This window comes from Salvelinus namaycush, chromosome 35 (genome assembly GCF_016432855.1).
Source record: "Salvelinus namaycush isolate Seneca chromosome 35, SaNama_1.0, whole genome shotgun sequence".
Classification (NCBI taxonomy): Eukaryota; Metazoa; Chordata; class Actinopteri; order Salmoniformes; family Salmonidae; genus Salvelinus; species Salvelinus namaycush.
The window spans coordinates 13130879-13154052 of NC_052341.1; the positions used below are offsets into that span (position 1 = coordinate 13130879).

The following is a 23174-nucleotide window of genomic DNA, read 5'->3' on the forward strand; positions in this document are numbered from 1 at the left end:
TTAACCCGGGGACGGGGACAGAGCAATGAAAACATTCCAACCTATAGACGTTTTATCAATAGGCAAAAATACATGGTATGTGTTCCAAATTCCCTATATAGGGCACCACTTTGGACCAGAACCCTTGAGCCCGGGATCAAAGTAGTGCACAATAGGGTAAAAATAGTCAATAGGATGCCATTTAGGATGCACCCATGGAGAACAAAGGATCTATTTGTAATTTCCAACCGGTTTATCAAGTTGCGTTTTCATAAGACGTTCCAGTGTTATATTTACAGTCATGATGTTGTTATATACAGAGAGATGTCTGATCAATAAGTCTGTGAAAAAAGCCAAATCTAACAGGATGGTCGGAGAGGAGGGTACGGTGTGTGTGTGTGTCTGTGTCTGAGCTGAATGCAGAGATGGCAGAGCCCGCGAGCAATAGCAGGCGTGGGTGGACTAGGGAGAGAGATGGTAATGATGGACGCCAGGGAGAGTTGAGCTCTTGGCTGTGCTATTCTGTGTATCTGGATCTGGGAAGGGGTCTCTATCTCACTTTCTCACTCTCTCTCTGTCTCTCTTTCTTTCTTTCTTTCTTTATTTCTCTATGTCTGCTCTGTGTATCTCTTTCTTCCTAACTGCTCTCTGTATCTGTCCTTTCTTTCTATCTCTCTCCGTCTGTCTGTCTCTCTCTCTCACGCTCTCTCTCTTTCTTTCTTTCTTTCTTTCTTTCTTTCTCTGTCAGCTCAGTGTATCAATCTCTTTCTTCCTCTGCATTAGTCCTTTCTTTCTCTCTCTCTTTCACTTTCTCTCCCTTTGTTTTTCGCTCTATTTTTCCATCTCTATTTATCTATTTACCTTTTCATTCTACATGCATGCCTGCAGGACTCATGTTATTCTCTCTTTCAAGGACTCTCTCTCTCACTCTCAAAACTTGCAAATCTGTAACGAGGAGAATCAATGACAGTCAAGTGTGAGAATCCTTTGAGATGAAAGGCTACAAGGGAAACTCGTTTTAATGTCTTCAATTGACTCTCCTTCTCCCAAATTTGCTCTATTTAACATGTCAAGTACGTGTATACGATCCCCTTATTCACCAAGCTATACCTTCGTCTGGCTATCAACCTCCTCTTCATTAGTCCTTTTATAGAAATACATATTATTTCATGTTCATTATTGCACACTTTTTTATCTTTTGCTCATTTTCCTGTTTTCTTTTTCTTACAGGCAGATTTAGTTCAGTTGAGAGATGAGAGGAGATGAGAAGAGAAGAAGAGAAGAGGAGAAGAGAGGAAGAGAGGAAGAGAGGAAGAGAGGAAGAGGAGAGGAAGAGAGGAAGAGGAGAAGAGGAGAGAAGAAGAGGAGAAATGAAGAGGAGAGGAGGAGAGGAGGAGAGGAGGAGAGGAGGAGAGAAGAAGAGGAGAAGAGAACAAGAGAGAAGGAGAAGAGAGGAGGAGAAGAGGAGAGGAGAAGAGGAGAAGAGGAGGAAAGAAAAGGAGAAGAGAAGAGTAGTTTTAGCCGGCATACACCCATAAAGTAAGTCAAACACTCTCTGCCCTAAAACATGTTCTGAGCTGATAAGAACCCTAGTTACCTTCCTAGGAGGCCCTCGACTTTCATTCCCTTCCTCTCCCCCATCTCCCTCGCTCTCTCCCTCTCTCTCCTCTCCCACCTCTCCCTCGCTCTCTCCCTCTCTCTCTTCTCTGCACTCGTCCATCTTGAGAAATAGGAAATGACTGTTTGAAGCCCTGCAGTCAGGCTCAGTGCTGAATCTCTAACTAGGAGCTCACTGAACTGACTGACATAACTGAGCTGGGGTTGCAGGCTACATCACACACTACAGCAGTAGCATCAACCCGATACAACACCAGCCAGTCTGAATTATGTTCTTACCTTTCCCCCTTGTCCCTAACCCCTCAACATTTGCAGATCTATCCGAAGGGTCTGGGCAGGTATAAGCAGTATATATAGTGTTGGAGCTTCCACCATATTGCTTCCACCTTTCAAGCGATTTGGGATGTGCTGAACCAGTCTCCTCTTCCCCCACAATAAGCAGTCACCTGAGCTTAAGATTAGACTAGTACAAGATGATTGGTGGAGACCATTGTAATATTATGACTTGTTGCTTGTGCTTCCTCGCATAGGCACAATCAATATGGTTGCCGGTCCATACATCACAGAGCATTGACATGAATGGCTTGAATGTTCATTCTAGTCATTCTATTTCTATGATAGAGACTAGGTTTGCTATCACTAAGGTCACGTTATGCTCTCTCTATGGTTCAGCTTCCATACTTCAGGCCTGGTCTGTAAATGGATCTGATATGTTGATGAGTTCCTATTGTTCTTCACAATGAGACATGGAATGCATAGCTATATATGTACTATATCATACTGTAGTTATCTTTGTGTTGAAATGATAGGTACAGTACCAACTCAACCTATACATTCAAACCTACTTATAAATGACATACTTAGTGAAAATGCTCCAAAGCGATGATGATGATAATGTCGTAATGATCGCACAGAGTTGCCTCTTCCAGTACAGTATGCTGTAGAAGTCACATTGATCTGGGGCAGTATGTATCACGCATCTTGGAGAAGGAGTGCTGATCTAGAATCAGGTCCCTCCTGTTCATTGTATTCATTTTGATCTAAAAGGCTAAACTGATCCTAGATCAGCATGTCTTATCTGAGACGTTTGCTACATATGGCTAACTAATTCTTCGGAGACGTTTGATACTCACAGCCTCAGAGATTTACTCAGGTATGGCTAACTAATTATTTTGAAGATTGCCAATGGTATATCAGTGAAAATGTTCTTTCTGGCTTCGAGTCAAAGAGAGCAATATGTCGGCTTATGGCCTCATGTTATACTAATTCCTCCATGGTTGTCTCAAGTGTTTTGACCTTCAAAAGCACAGTTACAAGAAGGTTCCTTTCCTTCCCATAGTATCATTCCAACTGTCCCATCATCATCATCATCATCATCATCATCATCATCATCACAGGATGTTGATTCCATCCCCAAAAATGTCCAACAGTTTCATGCATATCATTATGCTCTTCCATTGAACAACAAGACATAATCAAGCATGACAAGAGTGATAGCAAATAAAGTTAATCACATAAGACCATAAAACTCCTCTCAGTTTCTCTCCCCATCAGTCTCAGTCTCCTCAAGCACATTCTCTACCACCCTGCAGGCATCTACTCCAGTGTTTCTCAACCTTTCATACCAACCTTTTTATTTTATCTGAGAGACCAGCAGGTCTCTCTTGTGTCAGAGACTGACAAGCTATGGTCTTTACTCTGTGGGGGACTGCAAACATTAAGTCAGTCAATCATCTCACCGACCGAAAGTCCACATCTCACGGACCAGCGCCTGTCCATGGACCAGAAGTTGAGAAACACTACACAGGTCTACCTGGAGTTGCTGGTCTCTGCCAGTCTGTTGTTCATGATCCCCAGAGCGCCCACTCCTCCAGAGAACCCGTTATGTCTCGAGCCACCACACACCGTCCTGGGATAACCGTTAGCGGACTCTGATAACTGCTTCTGCATGAGTGCCAGTGAGACCTTATTCGAGGCCGTCAGGTCCTTCATTGAAATCATCTCTCCAGAGAGTCTGCGTCCTCCCCCCTCCGTGTCGCTGTCGCAGGGTCCCGAATCCCCAGAGTCCGGTGGGCGTCTGATTCCGAAGCGGCCCTTACGGATTCTCGACCCGGGCCGGATGGCGTTGCGGCGTCCCAACGGGAAAGAGTTTGACCTGATGTTGCACCGCTGGCAGCACAGGTTCTGAAGCATCCAGTTGAGCACCTGTAGGAAGGAAGGAATCTGATTAGATGTTTAAAATACAGATAGAGTTACAGATAGAGGTGGTTCAGCTAACTGAACACAACAATGCATCAAGGATTAAAAATACAATATTGTCGACAGAATTATTTCCATTGTGCTCGTTCTACATCTACCTGTTTGATGACGATGGAGATGACGTTGAACAGAGAGTAGATGCAGCACACGCCCATGAGGATGAACAGGCAGTTAGCCAGACGGTACAGCGGCTGGTACTCATAGTCCGCTCTCTGGCTTGACACCAGGTCCCCAAAGCCAATGGTGCTGATGGGGGAGGAGGTAGAGAAAAAAGGGGAGGAGGAGTAGAAGGAGGGAGAAGGAGGAGGAAGAGGGAAAGAAGGAAGATGAAGAGGAAGAGGAGGAGGGGAAGAAGAAAAATAAAAACAAGAACATTACTTTCTTGCCTTTTGTCTTTTTTCTATCCCAACCCACCTATGAGACTAGGGCTGCAAAATTCCAGTAACTTTCCACAAATTCCCCAGTTTTCCAGAAATTCAAATCTGGGTCCGAGGATAGCTGAATATTTCCGGCTTATTCCCTCCTAATTGCAGGAATCCTTCAAATTGGATTTCTGGAAAACCAGGGAATTTTGAGAAAGTTGCCAGAATTATGCGACCCTACCCGAGACACACAAATACACACACCCAGGGAGAGGTTGAAGAACAGGCCAGCCACAGTGCAGTGCCTTGCTCATGGGCACAGGATATGATATCATGGATACTCTAGGAGGCCAGCATTTCTCTGTTTTACTCCTCACCAGATTTCACCCTCAGTCAGACTCAAGATTCATACAGACAGCCTTCCAGCCGGTTGCTGGCTGGCCCACTTCTCCAACCTCCGACCTCTAGTAGGCTACCTTACCTAAATGTGACGAAACAGAAGTAGAGTGAGTCCAGGTAGGCCCATCCCTCCACAGGGGTGTACATGGCTGAGGCGCAGCAGGAGATGATGATGGCAGACAGCCCCAGGATCAACATGACGTGGTAGACAGACGGCTTCCACCCCGGGAAAGAACACGCCGAGAAGTCATGGCGGATACCCGGCGGGAGGAGGCCGGAGTTCCGGATGCGCCGTTCCCTCACGGCCTTCATGACCACGGCCAGGAGGGTGATAATGCGTTCCAGGAAGAGGTTAAAGAACAAGATGGTGGCGGCGCAGCCAAGGAGACCATAGAAGATCAGGAACACCTTCCCTGCTACCGTCACCGGAGTGGACATCCCGAAACCTACAGGGGAAGACAGAGAAAGATGGGGTTAGATTGATGAATTGATTGAGTGGAATATTGATTGACTGATTAATTCCAGAAGATGAAACTACTAAAGGCTCAGAGGAAGGCGTCTAAAACACCACAGCATTAGTATTTGTGTCTATTTGTCCGGCCCTAATAAACCTCGAAGATCCCTGCAGGCATCTGAATGCTCCATTTCTGCGGTAGACACCATTTACTGGCATGTGGTAAGATGTTTTTTAGGTTAGGCTCTACTCTGTCTATTAAAAGACTTTGGTGCAGTACCAGCATTTGACGAGTTCAATGAAGTGAGTGATATTTCACTATTTAAATATGTGGCAACGTCATTCAATTAGCATTCTACTCTACTAAAAATGTACCTTCTCTGGACAAGGTCATCAGTATTTGGGAGGTTGTGTGTGTAATGCAGTAATGAAGCTCAGCTCTGTAACTGATTGACATTTCTGCTGTTGATGCACGATCTGGCCCTTTGTTCTGTCTACTCATTTCCTGGTCAATTCAGGTCAGTGTGAAAGCTAAGTGGAGATGGTGACGAGAGAAGAGGATTAGCTGTCAAACATTCGTGGGGTGTGTGTGTGTGTGTGTGTGTGTGTGCAGCATGTGTTAAGTTATGCAGGAACAAGAACAGGAACACTTCCTATCTTGGGAAGTGACAGGTCAGAGGTTAGAGACAGACTGCAGCTTACTCACGCACACTCACGCACGCGCACACACACACACCCTCTACCTCTGAATTATGTGAATCAGTACATAACTGATTGGATAAGAGATTGGTTTGGTGTATTCAGTCAACCAATGAACAGAGAACAGGGAGATCAGCGAGTGTGTTTCTGGCATATCACATTTACATAAGTATTCAGACTCTTTACTCAGTACTTTGTTGAAGGACCTATGGCAGTGATTACAGCCTCGAGTCTTCTTGGGTATGACGCTACAAGCTTGGCACACCTGTATTTGGGGAGTTTCTCACATTCTTCTCTGCAGATCCTCTTAAGCTCTGCCAGGTTTTATGGGGAGCGTCACTGCACAGCTATTTTCAGGTTCCAGAAATGTTAGATCGGGTTTAAGCCCGGGCTCTGACTGGGCCACACAAAGGACCTGAAGCCACTCCTGCATTGTCTTGACTGTGTGCTTAGGGTCGTTGTCCTGTTGGAAGGTGAACCTTGGCCCCAGTCTGAGGTTCTGAGCACTCTGGAGCAGGTTTTCATCAAGGATCCGTCTGTACGTTGCTCCGTTCATCTTTCCCTTGATCCTGACTAATCTCCCAGTCCCTGCCGCTGAAAAACATTGACACAGCATGATGCTGCCACCACCATGCTTGACCCTAGGGATGGTGCCAGGTTTCCTCCAGACGTGACGCTTGACATTCAGGCCAAAGAGTTCAATCTTGATTTCATCAGACCAGAGAATCTTGTTTCTCATGGTCTGACAGTCCTTTGGAATGTCATGTGCCTTTTTACTGAGGAGTGTCTTCCGTCTGGCCGCTCAACCATAAAGGCCTGATTGTGGGAGTGCTGCAGAGATGGTTGTCCTTCTGGAAGGTTCTCCCATCTCCACAGAGGAACTCTTCTCCTCCGATTGCTCAGTTTGACTGGGCGGCCAGCTCTAGGAAGAGTCTTGGTGGTTCCAAACTTCTTCCATTTAAGAATGATGGAGGCCACTGTGTTCTTGTGGACCTTAAATGCTGCAGAAATGTACTGGCATCCTTACCTAGATCTCTGCCTTGACACAATCCTGTCTCGGGCTCTACGGACAATTCCTTTGACCTCATAGCTTGGTTTTTGCTCTGACATGCACTGTCAACGGTGGGACCTTATATAGACAGGTGTGTGTCTTTCCAAATCATGTTCAATCAATTGACTTAAACAGGATGCACCTGAGCTCAATTTCGAGTCTCATAGCAAAGGGTCTGAATATTTATGTAAATAAGGTATTTCTGTTTTCATACATTTGCAAAAATTTCTAAGAAGTTGTTTTTGCTTTGTCATTATGGGGTATTGTGTGTAGATTGATGAGGGAAAAAACAATTTAATACATTTTAGAATAAGGCTGTAACGTAACAAAATGTGGAAAAAGTCAAGGGGTCTGAGTACTTTCCGAATGCACTGTATATACACCACGCCTCTCTGCAAACACGCCTTCTTTGATCTTGTTTAGAAGGGAGTACCTATTTAAATTAGGTAAGAGAATATTATGTGACCATTGGTGTATTGCAATTTTTCCCAATTGTTTACACACTAAAACTGGCCCATGAAGCACAATGACCTAAACCTGTAACTCATTTAGCAGAACCAGACACCAAATCTGCAATACTACTGGCACATCTTTTGCTTTACACTCAGATTGCAATTCTATAACAAACATTTGGCAAAACACAAGACACAATTCTCTACCTTTGGCACAACCTTCAAAATGAAAATCTCTTGTCTGCAAATGAAAAGCAACACTGCTTAACAAGCTAAGCTCAATTACCAATTACCTTTCACTCTTCACATGTGCAATCACTAGTTGCGTAAATGTTCAATTTGCAATCAGACCTTTGGTATGGATAAGTTCCTTGGCGTCCACATCACTAACAAACTAACATGGTCCAAGCACACCAAGACAGTTGTGAATAGGGCACGACAAAACCTATTCCCCCTCAGGAGACTAAAAAGATTTGGCATGGGTCCTCAGATCCTCAAAAGGTTTACAGTTGCACCATTGAGAGCATCCTGATGGGTTGCATCACTGCCTGGTATGGCAACTGCTCGGCCTCCGACCACAAGGCACTACAGAGGGTAATGCGTACGGCCCAGTACATCACCGGGGCCAGGCGGTGTCAGAGGAAGGCCCTAAAAACCTACCCTAGTCAAAGACTGTGGTCCTGGAGCGCCAAGTCTAGGTCCAAGAGGCTTCTAAAAAGCTTCTACCCCCAAGCCATAAGACTCCTGAACATCTAATCAAATGGCTACCCAGACTATTTGCATTGCCCCCCCCCCCCCCTTCTATGCTGCTACTACTCTCTGTTATTATCTATGCATAGTCACTTTAATAACTCTACCTACATCTACATATTACCTCAATTACCTCGACACCGGTGCCCCCGCACATTGACTCTGTAGCGGTACCCCCTGTATATAGCCCCGCTATTGTTATTTACTGCTGCTCTTTCATTATTTTTTATTCTTATCTCTTACTTTTTTTTAAGGTATTTTCTTAAAACTTCATTGTTGGTTAAGGGCTTGTAAGTAAGCATTTCACAGTAAGGTCTAAGGTCTAAACCTGTTGTATTCGGCGCATGTGACAAATACGATTTGATTTGATAACAAGGCCACAGGTGAGAACTCCTGTGTTTGGAGAACAACGGAAGCGAACTTGGCAGAGAGAGGTGGAGGAAGACCAAGAACAAGAACCAGGAGAGTAGTCTCTGATGATATTCGGGCGACTGTGGTGGACCATGTGGTCAACCTTGCATTGACCTTGAGAGAGAATGGGCAGAGAGTGCAGCCCAAGCTGAGTCACTTCACCATAGCATCCAACATCCAGACGTTACAAAAGTTAGAATAGTACTGGAGACATTGGACCTATCTACTGCTTTTACTACTTGACAGTAGTTCAACATAAAGCATAGTAAAGATTGTAGATTCCAATACATGCTGTAAAGGGGAAACAAAGTAAATGTTTCATGTATTACTGTATGTATGAAATTGGGAGCTATACTAGTTTGTAACATGTTTATGCTGTATGCTATATTACTGTAGTGTTACTGTAGTGAATGCTATTTTGTGGTGGTAGAATGGTAGATGGTGGTAGAACGCATCCGGGTGTCCGGGAAAATGCATCTGGGTGTCCGGGAAAATGCATCTGGGTGTCCGGGAAAATGCATCTGGGTGTCCGGGAAAATGTATGGAGTAAAAAAGTACATTATTTTCTTTAGGAATGAAGTGAAGTAAAAGTAAAAGTAGTCGCAAATATATAAAGCAAATTAAAGTACAGATTCCACAAAAATCTACTTAAGTAGTACTTCAAAGTATTTTTACTTAAGTACTTTATATCACTGCTAATGAGCACAAGAGTGTTGTTTTTTTGCAAAACTGTAAATCATTTCTCATTGCTTTCACAGACAATGCTAAGCACATTTTTAAAAATCTGTCATTCTACCCCTGAGCAAGACAGTTAACCCACTGTTCCCTGGGCGCTGAAGACATGGATGTCGATTATGGCAGCCCCCCACACCTCTCTGATTCAGAGGGGTTGGGTTAAATGTGGAAGTTGAATACATTCAGTTGTACAACTGACTAGGTATCCCCTTTCCCATTGTGAAAATGGTAGTTTAAAATAATACCATAAGACTGCAGGAAATCCAACAGCAAATTATTGAAAACCCTGCCATCTTCCATAACATCAGAGTGAGCTTATCAACCATAGCCCACATACTTAAGAAACAACATCTCTGGTTGAAGAAAATCTACAGAGTCCCATTTGAAAGGAATTCCCAAAGAGTGAAGGATAAACGGTATGAATATGTGCAAGTAATGTACTAGTATTATACTCTTGAAACATTAGAGACCAATTGATGTTGCCAGTGAAATTTACAATACAGTATTTACTGTCATTTCAGAGAATCATGGAGTTGGACGCAAGTCCCATCCCCCAGGAACTCATATCCATAGATGAGGCTGGATTCAATTTAGCAAAGACGAGGAGGAGAGGAAGGAACATCATTGGTCAACACGCCATCATTGAGGTGCCTGGCACTTGACAGAGACAATGGAATCTTTTCCATGTTTTGGCAATTGAAACTTCACTATTTTTGGCTTTGGAATTTCCATGTTTTTATTTTTTTATGTCATTATTTTATAATGCATTTAATGTAAAATAAATGAATATCGAAACCGAAATCAAACCGACCTAGAAAAAAGCACTAATCGCTCAGCACTAGGATAATGTCATCCTATCCCCTTAATAATCCGCCTCCTGAATCCAAGTGTTTGACATGGGGAGGAGACCAGTAACTTTATGATCAAACTTTATCAATGTAGAAGTAACAGTCATTTTTACAGCCTTATTCTAAAATGTATTAAATATTTGTTTTCCTTCATCACTCTTCACACAATAGCCCATAAAGAGAAAGCAAAAACAGGTGTATAGACATTTTTGCAAATGTATTAAAAATAAAAAACAGAAATACTTTATTTACATAAGTAATCAGACCCTTTGCTATGAGACTCGAAATTGAGCTCAGGTGCATCCTGTTTCCATTGATCATCCTTGAGATGATTCTACAGCTTGATTGGAGTCCACCTGTGGTAAATATAATTGATTGGACATGATTTGGAAAGGCACACACCTGTCTATATAAGGTCCTGTCAGAGTAATGTCAGAGCAAAAACCAAGCCATGAGGTCGAAGGAATTGTCCGTAGAGCTCCGAGGAACAGATCTGGGGAAGGGTACCAAAACATTTCTGCAGCATTTTTTAATTTTTTAAATGTAACCTTTATTTAACTAGGCAAGTCAGTTAAGAACAAATTCTTATTTACAATGACGGCCTACCGGGGAACAGTGGGTTAACTGCCTTGTTCAGGGGAAGAAGACAGATTTTTACCTTGTCAACCTGGGGATTCAATCCAGCAAACTTTCAATTATTGGCCAAATGCTCTAACCACTAGGCTACCTGCTGCCCCAAGATATCCAAGAACACAGTGGCCTCCATAATTCCTAAATGGGAGAAGTTTGGAACCACCAAGACTCTTCCTAGAGCAGGCCACCCAGCCAAATTGAACTATCAGGGGAGAAGGGCCTTGGTCGGGGAGGTGACCAAGAACCCGATGGTCACTCTGACAGAGTTCCATAGTTCCTCTGTGGAGATGGGAGAACCTTCCAGAAGGACAACCATCTCTGCAACACTCCACCAATCAGGCCTTTATGGTAGAGTTGGCAGACGAAAGCCACTCCTCAGTAAAAGGCACATGACAGCCCGCTTGGAATTTTCCAAAAGGCACCTAAAAGACACGATTAACAAGATTCTCTGGTCTGATGAAAGCAAGATTAAACTCTTTGGCCTGAATTACAAGTGTCACAGTGGTAGTATCATGCTGTGGAGATGTTTTTCAGTGGCAGGGACTAGGAGACTAGTCTGGAATGAGGGAAAGATGAACGAAGCAAAGTACAGAGAGATCCTTGGGCTCCAGAGCACTCAGGAAGGCAAAGGTTCATCTTCCAGCAGAACAACGACCCTAAGCACACAGCCAAGACAATGCAGGACTGGCTTTGGGACAAGTCTCTGATTGTCCTTGAGTCACCCAGCCAGAGCCCGGACATGAACCCGATCGAACATCTCTAGAGAAACCTGAAAATAGCTGTGCAGCGATGCTCCCCATCCAACTTGACAGAGCTTGAGAGGATCTGCAGAGAAGAATGGGAGAAACTCCCCAAATACAGGTGTGCCAAGCTTGTAGTGTCATACCCAACAAGACTCAAGGCTGTAATCACTGCCAAAGGTCCTTCAACAAAGTACTGAGTTAAGGGTCTGAATACATATGTAAATGCGATATTTCCGTTTTTATTTTTTGGGGATTTTATACATTTGCAAAAATTTCTATAAATCTGATTTAGCTTTTTCATTATGGGGTATTGTGTGTAGATTATTGAGGGGGAAAAACGATTTAATAAATTCTAGAATAAGGCTGTAACGTAACAAAATGTGGAAAAAGTCAAGGGGTCTGAATACTTTCCGAAGGCACTGTGCATAAGAAATAGGGTACCATTTAGAACACAAGCTATTTCTTTCTCTGTTCTATTCTTCTCCCAGAAAGCCCTCTGCGACTATGCCCTCTAGTCATTACAGTAATAAATGATACCAATGTGATGAGCTTCCACCCTTTATGACACTCACAATGGGATTTTTGACCTTGTCGTTGAAAAGTTTGTTATTAATGCCTGCTTCCACACACTCATGGAAGCAGGCAGAAACACACACACACACACGCACACCCACAACCACTGCCACTTTCTCTCTGACAGGCGAGTTAGAAAACAGTATAATTCACACACACACACACACCTATTACCAGATGCATGGCGAAGAACTGTATGCTGAAATGAAAAGAAACTCCAGCACACTGGTGATGTTAAAACTCCACGAACAGCAGTGGACTTCCACAGTGGTGATGTTAAAACTCCACGAACAGCAGTGGACTTCCACAGTGGTGATGTTAAAACTCCACGAACAGCAGTGGACTTCCACAGTGGTGATGTTAAAACTCCACGAACAGCAGTGGACTTCCACACTGGTGATGTTAAAACTCCACAAACAGCAGTGGACTTCCACAGTGGTGATGTTAAAACTCCACGAACAGCAGTGGACTTCCACAGTGGTGATGTTAAAACTCCACGAACAGCAGTGGACTTCCACAGTGGTGATGTTAAAACTCCACGAACAGCAGTGGACTTCCACAGTGGTGATGTTAAAACTCCACGAACAGCAGTGGACTTCCACACTGGTGATGTTAAAACTCCACGAACAGCAGTGGACTTCCACAGTGGTGTGGCCTGGGAGAAGAGGATGAGTGGGTAGAGAGTAGAAGGGCAGCCCAAATTAAGACCGTCAATGAAAACATGTCTCTGAGTGTCTCAGTGTTTCATTGTTAATTAATTAACTCTCTTCCTGGCCCTGAAGAAACTCCAGGGGAAACCAGATTCAATCTTCTCTGTATTCCGAAAGACTGAATGGCTCTCCTCTTCGGCTCTCATTACTAACTAAATGACCTGAGAGAGCAGAAGAGGCACAAGGCATCGATTCAGATTGTGTCCCAAATGGCACCCTAGTCTCTATATATTGCACTATGGGCCTTGGTCAAAAGTAGTGCACTGAAACAGGACAGTAATGAAAGGCAAAGAAGAAGAGAGGCAAGTTCCGAACCAAGAGGCCTCCAGTCCTTTCGTGATTCCCACTGCTCTCTTGGTTCTGCATGGAGCCAAAGGAACATTACCAAGCCTCAAATTAAAAGCACTTGTCCAAATCGCTAAAGCCCAACTTTTCTACAAGCCAAACCTAATGCCGGCCTTGGAAACACTGAGCTCATCCCTTCAGGCCAATTGAAGACTTTAACACATTGAATATATTTGTTATGAATCTAAAAATTAACAACATTACCACTTGTCGTCCTGAAGGAGTCCCAACTTGTCTGTAACCCAAACAACCTAATGTCTGAACCCACTAAAGACAGTCAATCTCACTCTCATGTTATTCTCTGTTGCTCGATCGCTCTCTCTCTCTCTCTCTCTCTCTCTCTCTCTCTCTCTCTCTCTCTCTCTCTCTCTCTCTCTCTCTCTCTCTCTCTCTTTCTCTCTCTCTCACACACACATTTTATCTCTGCATTATGACTCTAGCCAGTGGCCCAAATGAGCCATGACTTACAGAATGACAATGAAAACTGATAATGCAGGTAACCATCTTATCTCCACTAATCAAATTCTACCACAGAGGTTGGGGAAGAGTATTAATTAAAATTCAATAAAGCATACTGAAAGTATATTATGCTCTGTTGGCTAACAACGGTCACATGCTTGATTATACCTGTAGGACTCAAGCAGAGGGAACAAAATGGGGATGATGGTAATCATTTGAATGTGTTTGACAGTCTTAGGAGGGGTAAAAGCAGGAGGTGATGTAGTCAAGTCAAATTAATAATAATAAGAAGAAGAACATTACTTTCTTGTCTTTTGTCTTTTTCCTTCATCCCAACCTCCCTATGAGACTAGGGCTGCAAAATTCCAGTAACTTTTCCCAAATTCCCCAGTTTTCCAGAAATCCCAGTTGGAGGATAGCTGGATATTTCCTACTTATTCCCTCCTATTTCCAGGAATCTACCAAATTGGAATTTTGGAAAACCAGAGAAGAAGAAGAAGAAAGAGTAAGTAGGTTGATTATATCTTAATTATGTCTAATGCTTGGGATGACGATTGGTTTTAGTGTGCAGTATATTACGTGTAGCAGATTTCCCCTAAATAAAACAAGTTGAGGTTAATTCAGTGGAAGCACACAGACAGAAAGCTGACACCGTTTAGATTGAATGGCTCTCATTGTGCCCCAATTACAAATAAGCACAGCTCATTGAGCAGAGTAGAGTAGGGCATGCAGGGAAATACAGAGCACACTAAACACACACAGAGAGGACAACTTGATGTAATATACCATTCACTAATGCCTTTTCTGTTATTCTATAATTCGTACACAAAACTAGCTGAATAATTCTGTGATAGAGTACTTCAATTTATGAGCCTTTAAAGAAAGCTAACAGCTGAAAAGCGCTAATCTACAGAAGTGCCTGGGATAGGAGAAGTGTCCTCAGTAGGGTTACTCAACTACCAGCCTTCGAGGGCTGAAGTACTACTAGTTTACGTTCATACCTGCCAGTTAATTGATCAATGAATACATTTGATTGGCAGATCTGAGTCAATTTAATTACTTATTTGATGGAAAGAATGAAAACTAGAAAACTAGTCCCAGTCCCTGGGACTGTAGTTGAATGGTCGCTTGATGTAGTTGCTTCAGTGACACAACATTACAAAAAAAAGTTACTATATCTTCCAGTAAACTACCACAATCTAATTGATATACTGAATCATATTATTCTATAGTGCCTAGGCTACCTATGCATACAAAAACAATAGCGCAATTGAAAAGGTCAACTTGTGAGCAATCACAATAGCATTAGTATCGACCAAAGCTGACCTATATCCAAGGGCAGAGATGCAGCGTGGAATGAGAACAGCGCAGTATACGAATACTGAGAGGATGGAAGGATGCATTTCTCCTGGAAAGAAAGCACCCTGCAGCAAACTAGCTTGGAGACAAACCTGACAGTTGACCATAACTGCTCCCCACCAATACAGTAGGCCTATGCCAATGCCAGACAGTGGGAAGATGAGAAGAGAGAGCGAGAGAAAGAGAGAGAGAGAGAGAGAGAGACAGAGGGGTAACGAGTTAAGTTCAGAGACTTAGCAACAGCTGACCCATGGTATATTTTTGGAGGATGTAACAGTTATGAGCACACTGCATATCTTAAGACGATTTTCCACACCTGTCCAAAGACTAAACTACTTCATAAACTCAGTAGTCAGCGAAGGAGAGTGAGGCACCAGCTTACATTTAACATTTACATTTTAGTAATTTAGCAGATGCTCTTATCCAAGGCAACTTACAGTCAGTGCATTCAACTAAGGTCGGTAAAACAACCATATGCAGTATCTCATTCATTGCCAATAAAACCTTCATCAAAATATCCACTATCTGCAAAACCAGCGTTATAAGAAAAGACAGGTAAGTGTGAGTACAAGAAAGACAAGTAGAGAACAGACCACCGACTCCTGTCCATCTGACAGCTCTTTCTTGAGAAGGAGGGAGAGTCTTTGAGTGCATCCCAAATGGCACCCAATTTCCTATATAGCTCTATGGGCCCTGGTCAAAAGTAGTGCACTATATAGGGGATATGATATCATTTGGGACCTAGACAAAGTGTTTGTGCTGCAGACTGAGAGCCCTCTGATCCACTATATAGAGAAAAGACAGACATGCTCAACACAAGGTCAGACACCTTTTATTATGAGTACACCGTATGGGCACTGCTGTTTGGATACAATGAGAGCAGGGTCAGTCAGTGTATAAAGTGGGAGCTAACGGATATCTGTGAGGAGGAACAAGTGTCTGTTCTGATTTGTGTAGACACATTTGACTGAATGACTGAAAGACTGTGTATGTGTGTATGTGTGTGTATGTGTGTGTGTGTGTGTGTATGTGTATGTGTATGTGTATGTGTGTGTGTGTGTGTGTGTGTGTGTGTGTGTGTGTGTGTGTGTGTGCGTGTGCGTGTGCGTGTGCGTGTGTGCGTGTGCGTGTGCGTGTGTGTGTGCGGACGTGTTTAACTATACTTATGGGGACCTGAAGTCCCCACAAGAATAGTAAACAAACAAATATTTGACCGACTCGGAATATTTTGTTGGTCCCCACAAGGTCACATGCTATTTCTAGGGGGTTTATTGTTAAAGTTAGAATTAGTGTTAGGATTAGGAGCTAGGGTTAGTTTTAGGGTTAGGGTACGTGTTAGGGTTAGGGGTTAAGGAAAATAGGATTTTGAATGGGACATAATTGTATGTCGCCACAAGGTTAGCTGCACAAGACTGTGTGTGTGTGTGTGCACTGTGACCTGACAGGCTGACAGTAGAAATGGCCAGGCGAACGTACACACGCACAGACACAGTTTATCCCTCTCCGACACACACACACACACACAAACACACACACACACACAAACACACACACACCAGAATGGCTCTATGATGGCTCTGTCTCTGTGACAGCAGGTAATGATTAGTCATAGAGCAACATGGAGACATCTGAGTGGAGGAAGAAGAAACGGACACACACAAGATCTAGCGGTTTTACCAATTTGACTTCAGATTCTGACGTTTATCCCCGTTTCTCCAAACGTCAACTTTTGAAGCGTTTTTGACACCCTGGGTTGACTCCTCCTGTGCAGTATCGTTCCGTTTCTTGAACGGTTAAGTTAAGGGTTAAGGTTTGGGATAGGGGTCATTTATTTTTAAAGAAATCATTGTCTACCACTGGGATTGAAAACGGGACCTTCGGATCTGGAGTTACGATCATGCCTACTTGATGGTAATAGCGCTCAGTTTCCCCTAGTTGTTGGTTTAGAAGGCATCTCCCGACGTCCTGAAGACATGGAGAGACTTCAACTTTAAAGTTAATCTTCAGCGATCTGCCTGGGTGTGTGTATTTGTGATTAACAATGTCAACACTTCCCCACATTAACGGGTTTACATAATCTTGCAGCATATTGTTTCAGTAGACCAATAGCATCATATATTTAGAGGTGTTAGTTTGTGAATTGCATAGCTGATGCTATATGTGGAAGTTAGTAACAACTGACTAGGCTGTTTTGGTGTGGTGGTGCATCTTCATAATTATAGTGATTTGAATTTCACACAGTTTAGCCATACGCACACACACACTGCAGTTCAAAAGTTTGGGGTCACTTAGAAATGTCCTTGTTTTTTAAAGAAAAGCACCGTTTTTTTGCCCATTAAAATAACATCAAATTGATCAGAAATACAGTGTAGACATTGTTCATGTTGTTTAATGACTATTGTAACTGGAAACGGCTGATTTTTAAGCACACACACACAATATCTACATAGGCGTACAGAGGCCCATTATCAGCAACCATCACTCCTCTGTTCCAATGGCACATTGTGTTAGCTAATCGAAGTTGATCATTTTATAAGGCTAACTGATCATTAGAAAACCCTTTTGCAATTATTTTAGCACAGCTGAAAACTGTTGTCCTGATTAAAGAAGCAATACAACTGGCCTTCTTTAGACTAGTTGAGTATCTGGAGCATCAGCATTTGTGGGTTCGATTACAGGCTCAAAATGGTCAGAACAAAGAACTTTCTTCTGAAACCCGTCAGTCTGTTCTTGTTCTGAGAAAGGCAAGGCTATTCCATGCGAGAAATTGCTGAAGATCTGGTACAACGCTGTGTACTTCTCCCTTCACAGAACAGCGCAAACTGGCTCTAACCAGAATAGAAAGAGGAGTGGGAGGCCCCAGTGCACAACTGAGCAAGAGGACAAGTACATTAGAGTGTCTAGTTTGAGAAACAGACGCCTCACAATTCCTCAACTGGCAGTTTCATTAAATAGTAACCGCAAATCACCAGTCTCAACGTCACCAGTGAAGAGGCGACTCCGGGATGCTGGCCTTCTAGGCAGAGTTGCAAAGAAAAGAAAAGCCATATCTCAGACTGGCCAATAAAAAGAAAAGATTAAGATGGGCAAAAGAACACAGACACTGGACAGAGGAAGGTTGGAAAAAAGTGTTATGGACAGACGAATCTAAGTTTGAGGTGTTTGGATCACAAAGAAGAACATTCGTGAGATACAGAAAAAATGAAAAGATGCTGGAGGAGTGCTTGACGCCATCTGTCAAGCATAAGCATGGTGGAAGCAAATTGATGGTCTGGGGTGCTTTGGTGGTGGTAAAGTGGGAGATTTATACAGGGTAAAAGGAATCATGAAAAGGACGGTGCTTAATTGGAGCCAATTTCCTCCTACAACAGGACAATGACCCAAAGTACAGCTCCAAACTATGCAATAACTATTTAGGGACGAAGCAGTCAGCTGGTATTCTGTCTATAATGGAATAGCCAGCACAGTCACCGGATCTCAACCCTATTGAGCTGTTGTGGGAGCAGCTTGACCGTATGGTACCTAAGAAGTGCCCATCAAGCCAATCCAATTTGTGGGAGGTGCTTCAGGAAGCATGGGGTGAAATCTCTTCAGATTACCTCAACAAATTGACAACTAGAATGCCAAAGGTCTGCAAGGCTGTAATTGCTGCAAATGGAGGATTCTTTGACGAAAGCAACGTTTTAAGGACACAATTATTATTTCAATTAAAAATCATTATTTATAACCTTGTCAATGTCTTGACTATATTTCCTTTTCATTTTGTAACTCATTTCATGTATGTTTTATTAGAAAACAAGGAAATTTCTACGTGACCCCAAACTTTTGAACGGTACTGTATGCTTGCACGCACGCACGCACGCACACACGCACGTACACACACACACACACACACACACACACACACAAACACAAAGGGATTGAGGAATGAGCCATAAAATGAACAGTGTTGCTAGTCTACTAGTATGTAAGTGACTCCGTAGTAGTGAAGCAAACAGAGTACAAGATAACCATCTCATTAATGTTGCCTAGAAACTAGACTGTTGTAAGGAACTAATAAACACACAACATGTACAAACACACACACATGCATGTTGACGTGTGTGTGTGTATTTGTGTGTGTGTTGACAGACATATAGAAAGACACAAACACACACACACACACACACGCGCACGCACACACGCGCACGCGCACGCACACACACACACACACACACACACACACACACACACACACACACACACACACACACACACACACACACACACACACACACACACACACACACACACACTAGAACAGCACAACGATCAATTACAGTACGCACAAAAAAGCTAAGACAAATTCTCTTTCTCTCTCTGTAACGATCTATTGTCCTGGCTCTCCTGTTATTGAATCTCCAGATCAAGTATCGAGCATGCAGTCCAGCCCAGTGTTAGATATTGTTTGTATTTAATTCACTGCTAGACAGAAACTGGCGCCAAACAGTATAAAATCGATATAAGACTGACTGGGCTCCCGAGTGTCGCAGCGGTCTAAGGCATTGCATTTCAGTGCAAAAGGTGTCACTACAGTCCCTGTATCACATCCGGCCGTGATTGGGAGTCCCATAGGACGGTGCACAATTGGCCCAGTGTCGTTCGGGGTAGGCGTCATTGTAAATAAGAATTTGTTCTTAACTGACTTGCCTAGTTAAATAAAGGTTTTCTCTGTATACATCAATGATGTCGCTCTTGCTGCTGATGATTCTCTGATCCACCTCTCCGCAGACGACACCATTCTGTTTACATCTGGCCCTTCTTTGGACACTGTGTTAACAAACCTCCAAACGAGCTTCAATGCCATACAACTCTCCTTCCGTGGCCTCCAACTGCTCTTAAATGCAAGTAAAACTAAATGCATGCTCTTCAACCGATCGCTGCCCGCACCTTCCCACCCGTCCAGCATCACTACTCTGGACGGTTCTGACTTAGAATATGTGGACAATTACAAATACCTAGGTGTCTGGTTAGACTGTAAACTCTCCTTCCAGACTCACATTAAGCATCTCCAATCCAAAATTACATCTAGAATCGGCTTCCTATTTCGCAACAAAGCATCCTTCACTCATGCTGCCAAACATACCCTCGTAAAACTGACTATCATACCGATCCTCGACTTCTGTGATGTCATTTATAAAATAGCCTCCAACACTCTACTTAGCAAATTGGATGCAGTCTATCACAGTGCCATCTGTTTTGTCACCAAAACCAAAGTCACTACCCACCACTGCGACCTGTATGCTCTTGTTGGCTGGCCCTCGCTTCATATTCGTGGCCAAACCTCTGACTCCAGGTCATCTATAAGTATTTTCTAGGTAAAGCCCCGCCTTATCTCAGCTCACTGGTCACCATAGCAGCACCCACCCGTAGCACGCGCTCCAGCAGGTATATTTTACTGGTCACCCCCAAAGCCTATTCCTCTTTTGGCCGCCTTTCCTTCCAGTTCTCTGCTGCCAATGACTGGAACGAATTGCAAAAATCACTGAAGCTGGAGACTCATATCTCCCTCACTAACTTCAAGCATCAGCTGTCAGAGCAGCTCACAGATCACTGCACCTGTACATAGGCCATCTGTAAATAGCCCATCCAACTACCTCATCCCCATATTGTTATTTATAAAAAAAATTGGGTCCTTTGAACCCCAGTATCTCTACTTGCACATTCATCTTCTGCATATCTATCACTCCAGTGTTTAATTCCTAAATTGTAATTACTTCGCCACTACGACCTATTTATTGTCTTACCTCCCTAATCTTACCTCATTTGCACACACTGTATATAGATTTTCTCTATTCTGTTATTAACTGTACGTTTGTTTATCCCATGTGTAACTCTGTGTTGTAGTTTGTGTTGCACTGCTTTGCTTTATCTTGGCCAGGTCGCAGTTGTAAAGGAGAACTTGTTCTCAACTGGCCTACCTGGTTAAGTAACGGTGAAATAAATAAACACTCTCCCCTACCATAGTGTGGATGGGCATTTGTAAGTTATGTTTTCCTTACACCAGTGGATGTCATGTAGCCTATATAATGTATAGTATGCTGAAGACAGATGTTATGCCATCATACTGTTCCCTACATCATCCTTCTGCGATGGAAAGTAGATGTTCTATAAACGTTCAAATAAAATAAATAAATAAATGTTGGGATATTTCTAGGGAGTTTTTCCTAGCCACCGTGCTTCTACACCTGCATTGCTTGCTGTTTGGGGTTTTAGGCTGGGTTTCTGTACAGCACTTTGAGACACCAGCTGATGTAAGAAGGGCTATATAAATACATTTGATTTGATTTGATAGATTCTGAGGCAAAGCAGCAACAGTTTCTTGACAATAAATCATTGTAGGGGTTGATATTGGTATCTTTATTTGAACCTTTATTTAATTAACCTCAGCGCTAGGGGTCAGATTTAAAAAAATAAAAAATAAATTAAATAACGTACCCAATGTAAACGGACATTTTCTCTGGCCCAGATCGTAGAATATGCATATAATTTACAGATTAGGATAGAAAACACTCCAAAGTTTCCAAAACTGTCAAAATATTGTCTGTGAGAAAAATAATACTTATTCTGCAAGCGAAATCCTGAGAAAAAGTAACCCGGAAGTGATATTTAAAAAAATAACTCTTTTTTTCCTGGCCCGTCTAACCTCCATTTAAAGGGGTATCAACCAGATTATTTTTCCAATGGCTTCCTCAGGCTGTGACCAGGCTTTAGACATAGTTTCAGGCTTTTATTTTGAAAAATGAGCGAGATGTTTCAAAAGAGGTCAGGTGTCCTCTGAATATTTCCTGCACGCGCGGGAGGAGCTCACCATTTTCCTTTTCTCTCTTAATGAATAGGTTATGCTCCGGTTTAAATATTATCGATTATGTTTGTTAAAGACAACCTGAGGTTTGATTATAAAAAACATTTGAAATGTTTCTACGACCATTTCGGATACTTTTTGGGATTTGTCGAACGGAACACGGCTTTTGTTTTCTCAAAATAATGCGCAGCCCAAATGGCGTTTTTTTGTGATAAAAGTAATATTTATCGAACAAAAAGAAGATTTGTTGTGTAACTGGGAGTCTCGTGAGTGGAAACGTCCGAAGATTATCTAAGGTAAGCGATTAATTTTATTGCTTTTCACACTTTCGTGACCATGCTAATTTGGGGCTAGCTGATGTAGCATTGAAAGCTACACTCACAAAAGCTTGGATTTCTTTCGCTGTAAAATATATTTTCAAAATCTGACACGATAGGTGGATTAACAACAAGCTAAGCTGTGTTTTGGTATATTTCACTTGTGATTACATGATTATAAATATTTTTAGTAATATTTTTGAATTTGGCGCCCTGCAATTCAGCGGTTGTTTAGGAAAGTGAACCCGTATTCGGTATCAGTAGCGCAGAAAAGTTAACTAGGCAATATATCTACATATATTTCAGGATGTTGTTTATCCCTGGAAATAATCAGAATTCATGTGAACAATACAGCTTGTCCAACAAAATAAATGGTCTCTTGGCACAACTTACCTCGGGTATGGGGTAAGTCGAGCCGTGGGACAGGGTAAGTTGAGCCGCGGGACAGGGTAAGTTGAGCCGCGGGACAGGGTAAGTTGAGCCGCCTACAATTGTCTGTACTGAATTAATTATTACTGTATAAAACCCTCATTCTAGTCAGGGCTTGTTTATTCTTTTGAGATGCAAGGCCTGCTAGAGGGGGGATGGACTGCCCTATGCTCTAAGAACATGTTAGGACATGTTTCCCCAGTGACCTCTCTTTAGAACTCTTGACCTGTCCATCACCAACTTTGACCCAGCCAACCTGGCCCCAGGCCAATCGGCAAGTGGGGCCGGGACAACTAAAGTCCCCCTTACTGGTCCTTAGGGCAGGGTTCTTCCAAGAGTGATGTGGATACTTTCCATCAAGTGATTTACATTGTCGCTGAAGAGTGCACACTGGACTGCAAACTCGGGACACTTTTTCCCAACATGGTGTGGTGCTAATGCAAAGTAATTGGACTGTTTAAACATGTGTAATTAGCCAAGAAATGTGCTATTATACCATATTATAGTGTTATTACATTGTTATCATTGTGTTACAATTACTTGCACTTCATAAAACCGCTACGACGGGCTCTTTTTTGTGCTGTGCATAATGTTAGTGTGGTTCTGTTAGTTTCCCATGACATTTCATGCTATTAGCCTTTGAGTCTTTCCATGTGGTATCCCCATAGCATAGGATTCTATGTGACCTAAGATGGTGGTTGTCTTTTGAGTCCCAAACCGCTAAACTGACTCCATGAAACAATCAC

General features: G+C 42.8%; 1 protein-coding gene across 1 annotated transcript in view; it reads right to left on the reverse strand.

The window, feature by feature from the left end:
• Positions 1–3405: 3405 nt before the first annotated feature.
• The window catches only part of kcnk12 (potassium channel, subfamily K, member 12), a 50139-nt gene continuing 30370 nt past the window's right edge, over positions 3406–23174 (reverse strand). The window contains exons 2-4 of the mRNA XM_038974625.1: positions 4699–5062; positions 3954–4101; positions 3406–3801 (exon numbers count right to left, since the gene is read on the reverse strand). Coding sequence (XP_038830553.1) covers positions 3406–3801; positions 3954–4101; positions 4699–5062 — 908 coding nt within the window. The remainder of the gene's footprint in view (positions 3802–3953; positions 4102–4698; positions 5063–23174) is intronic.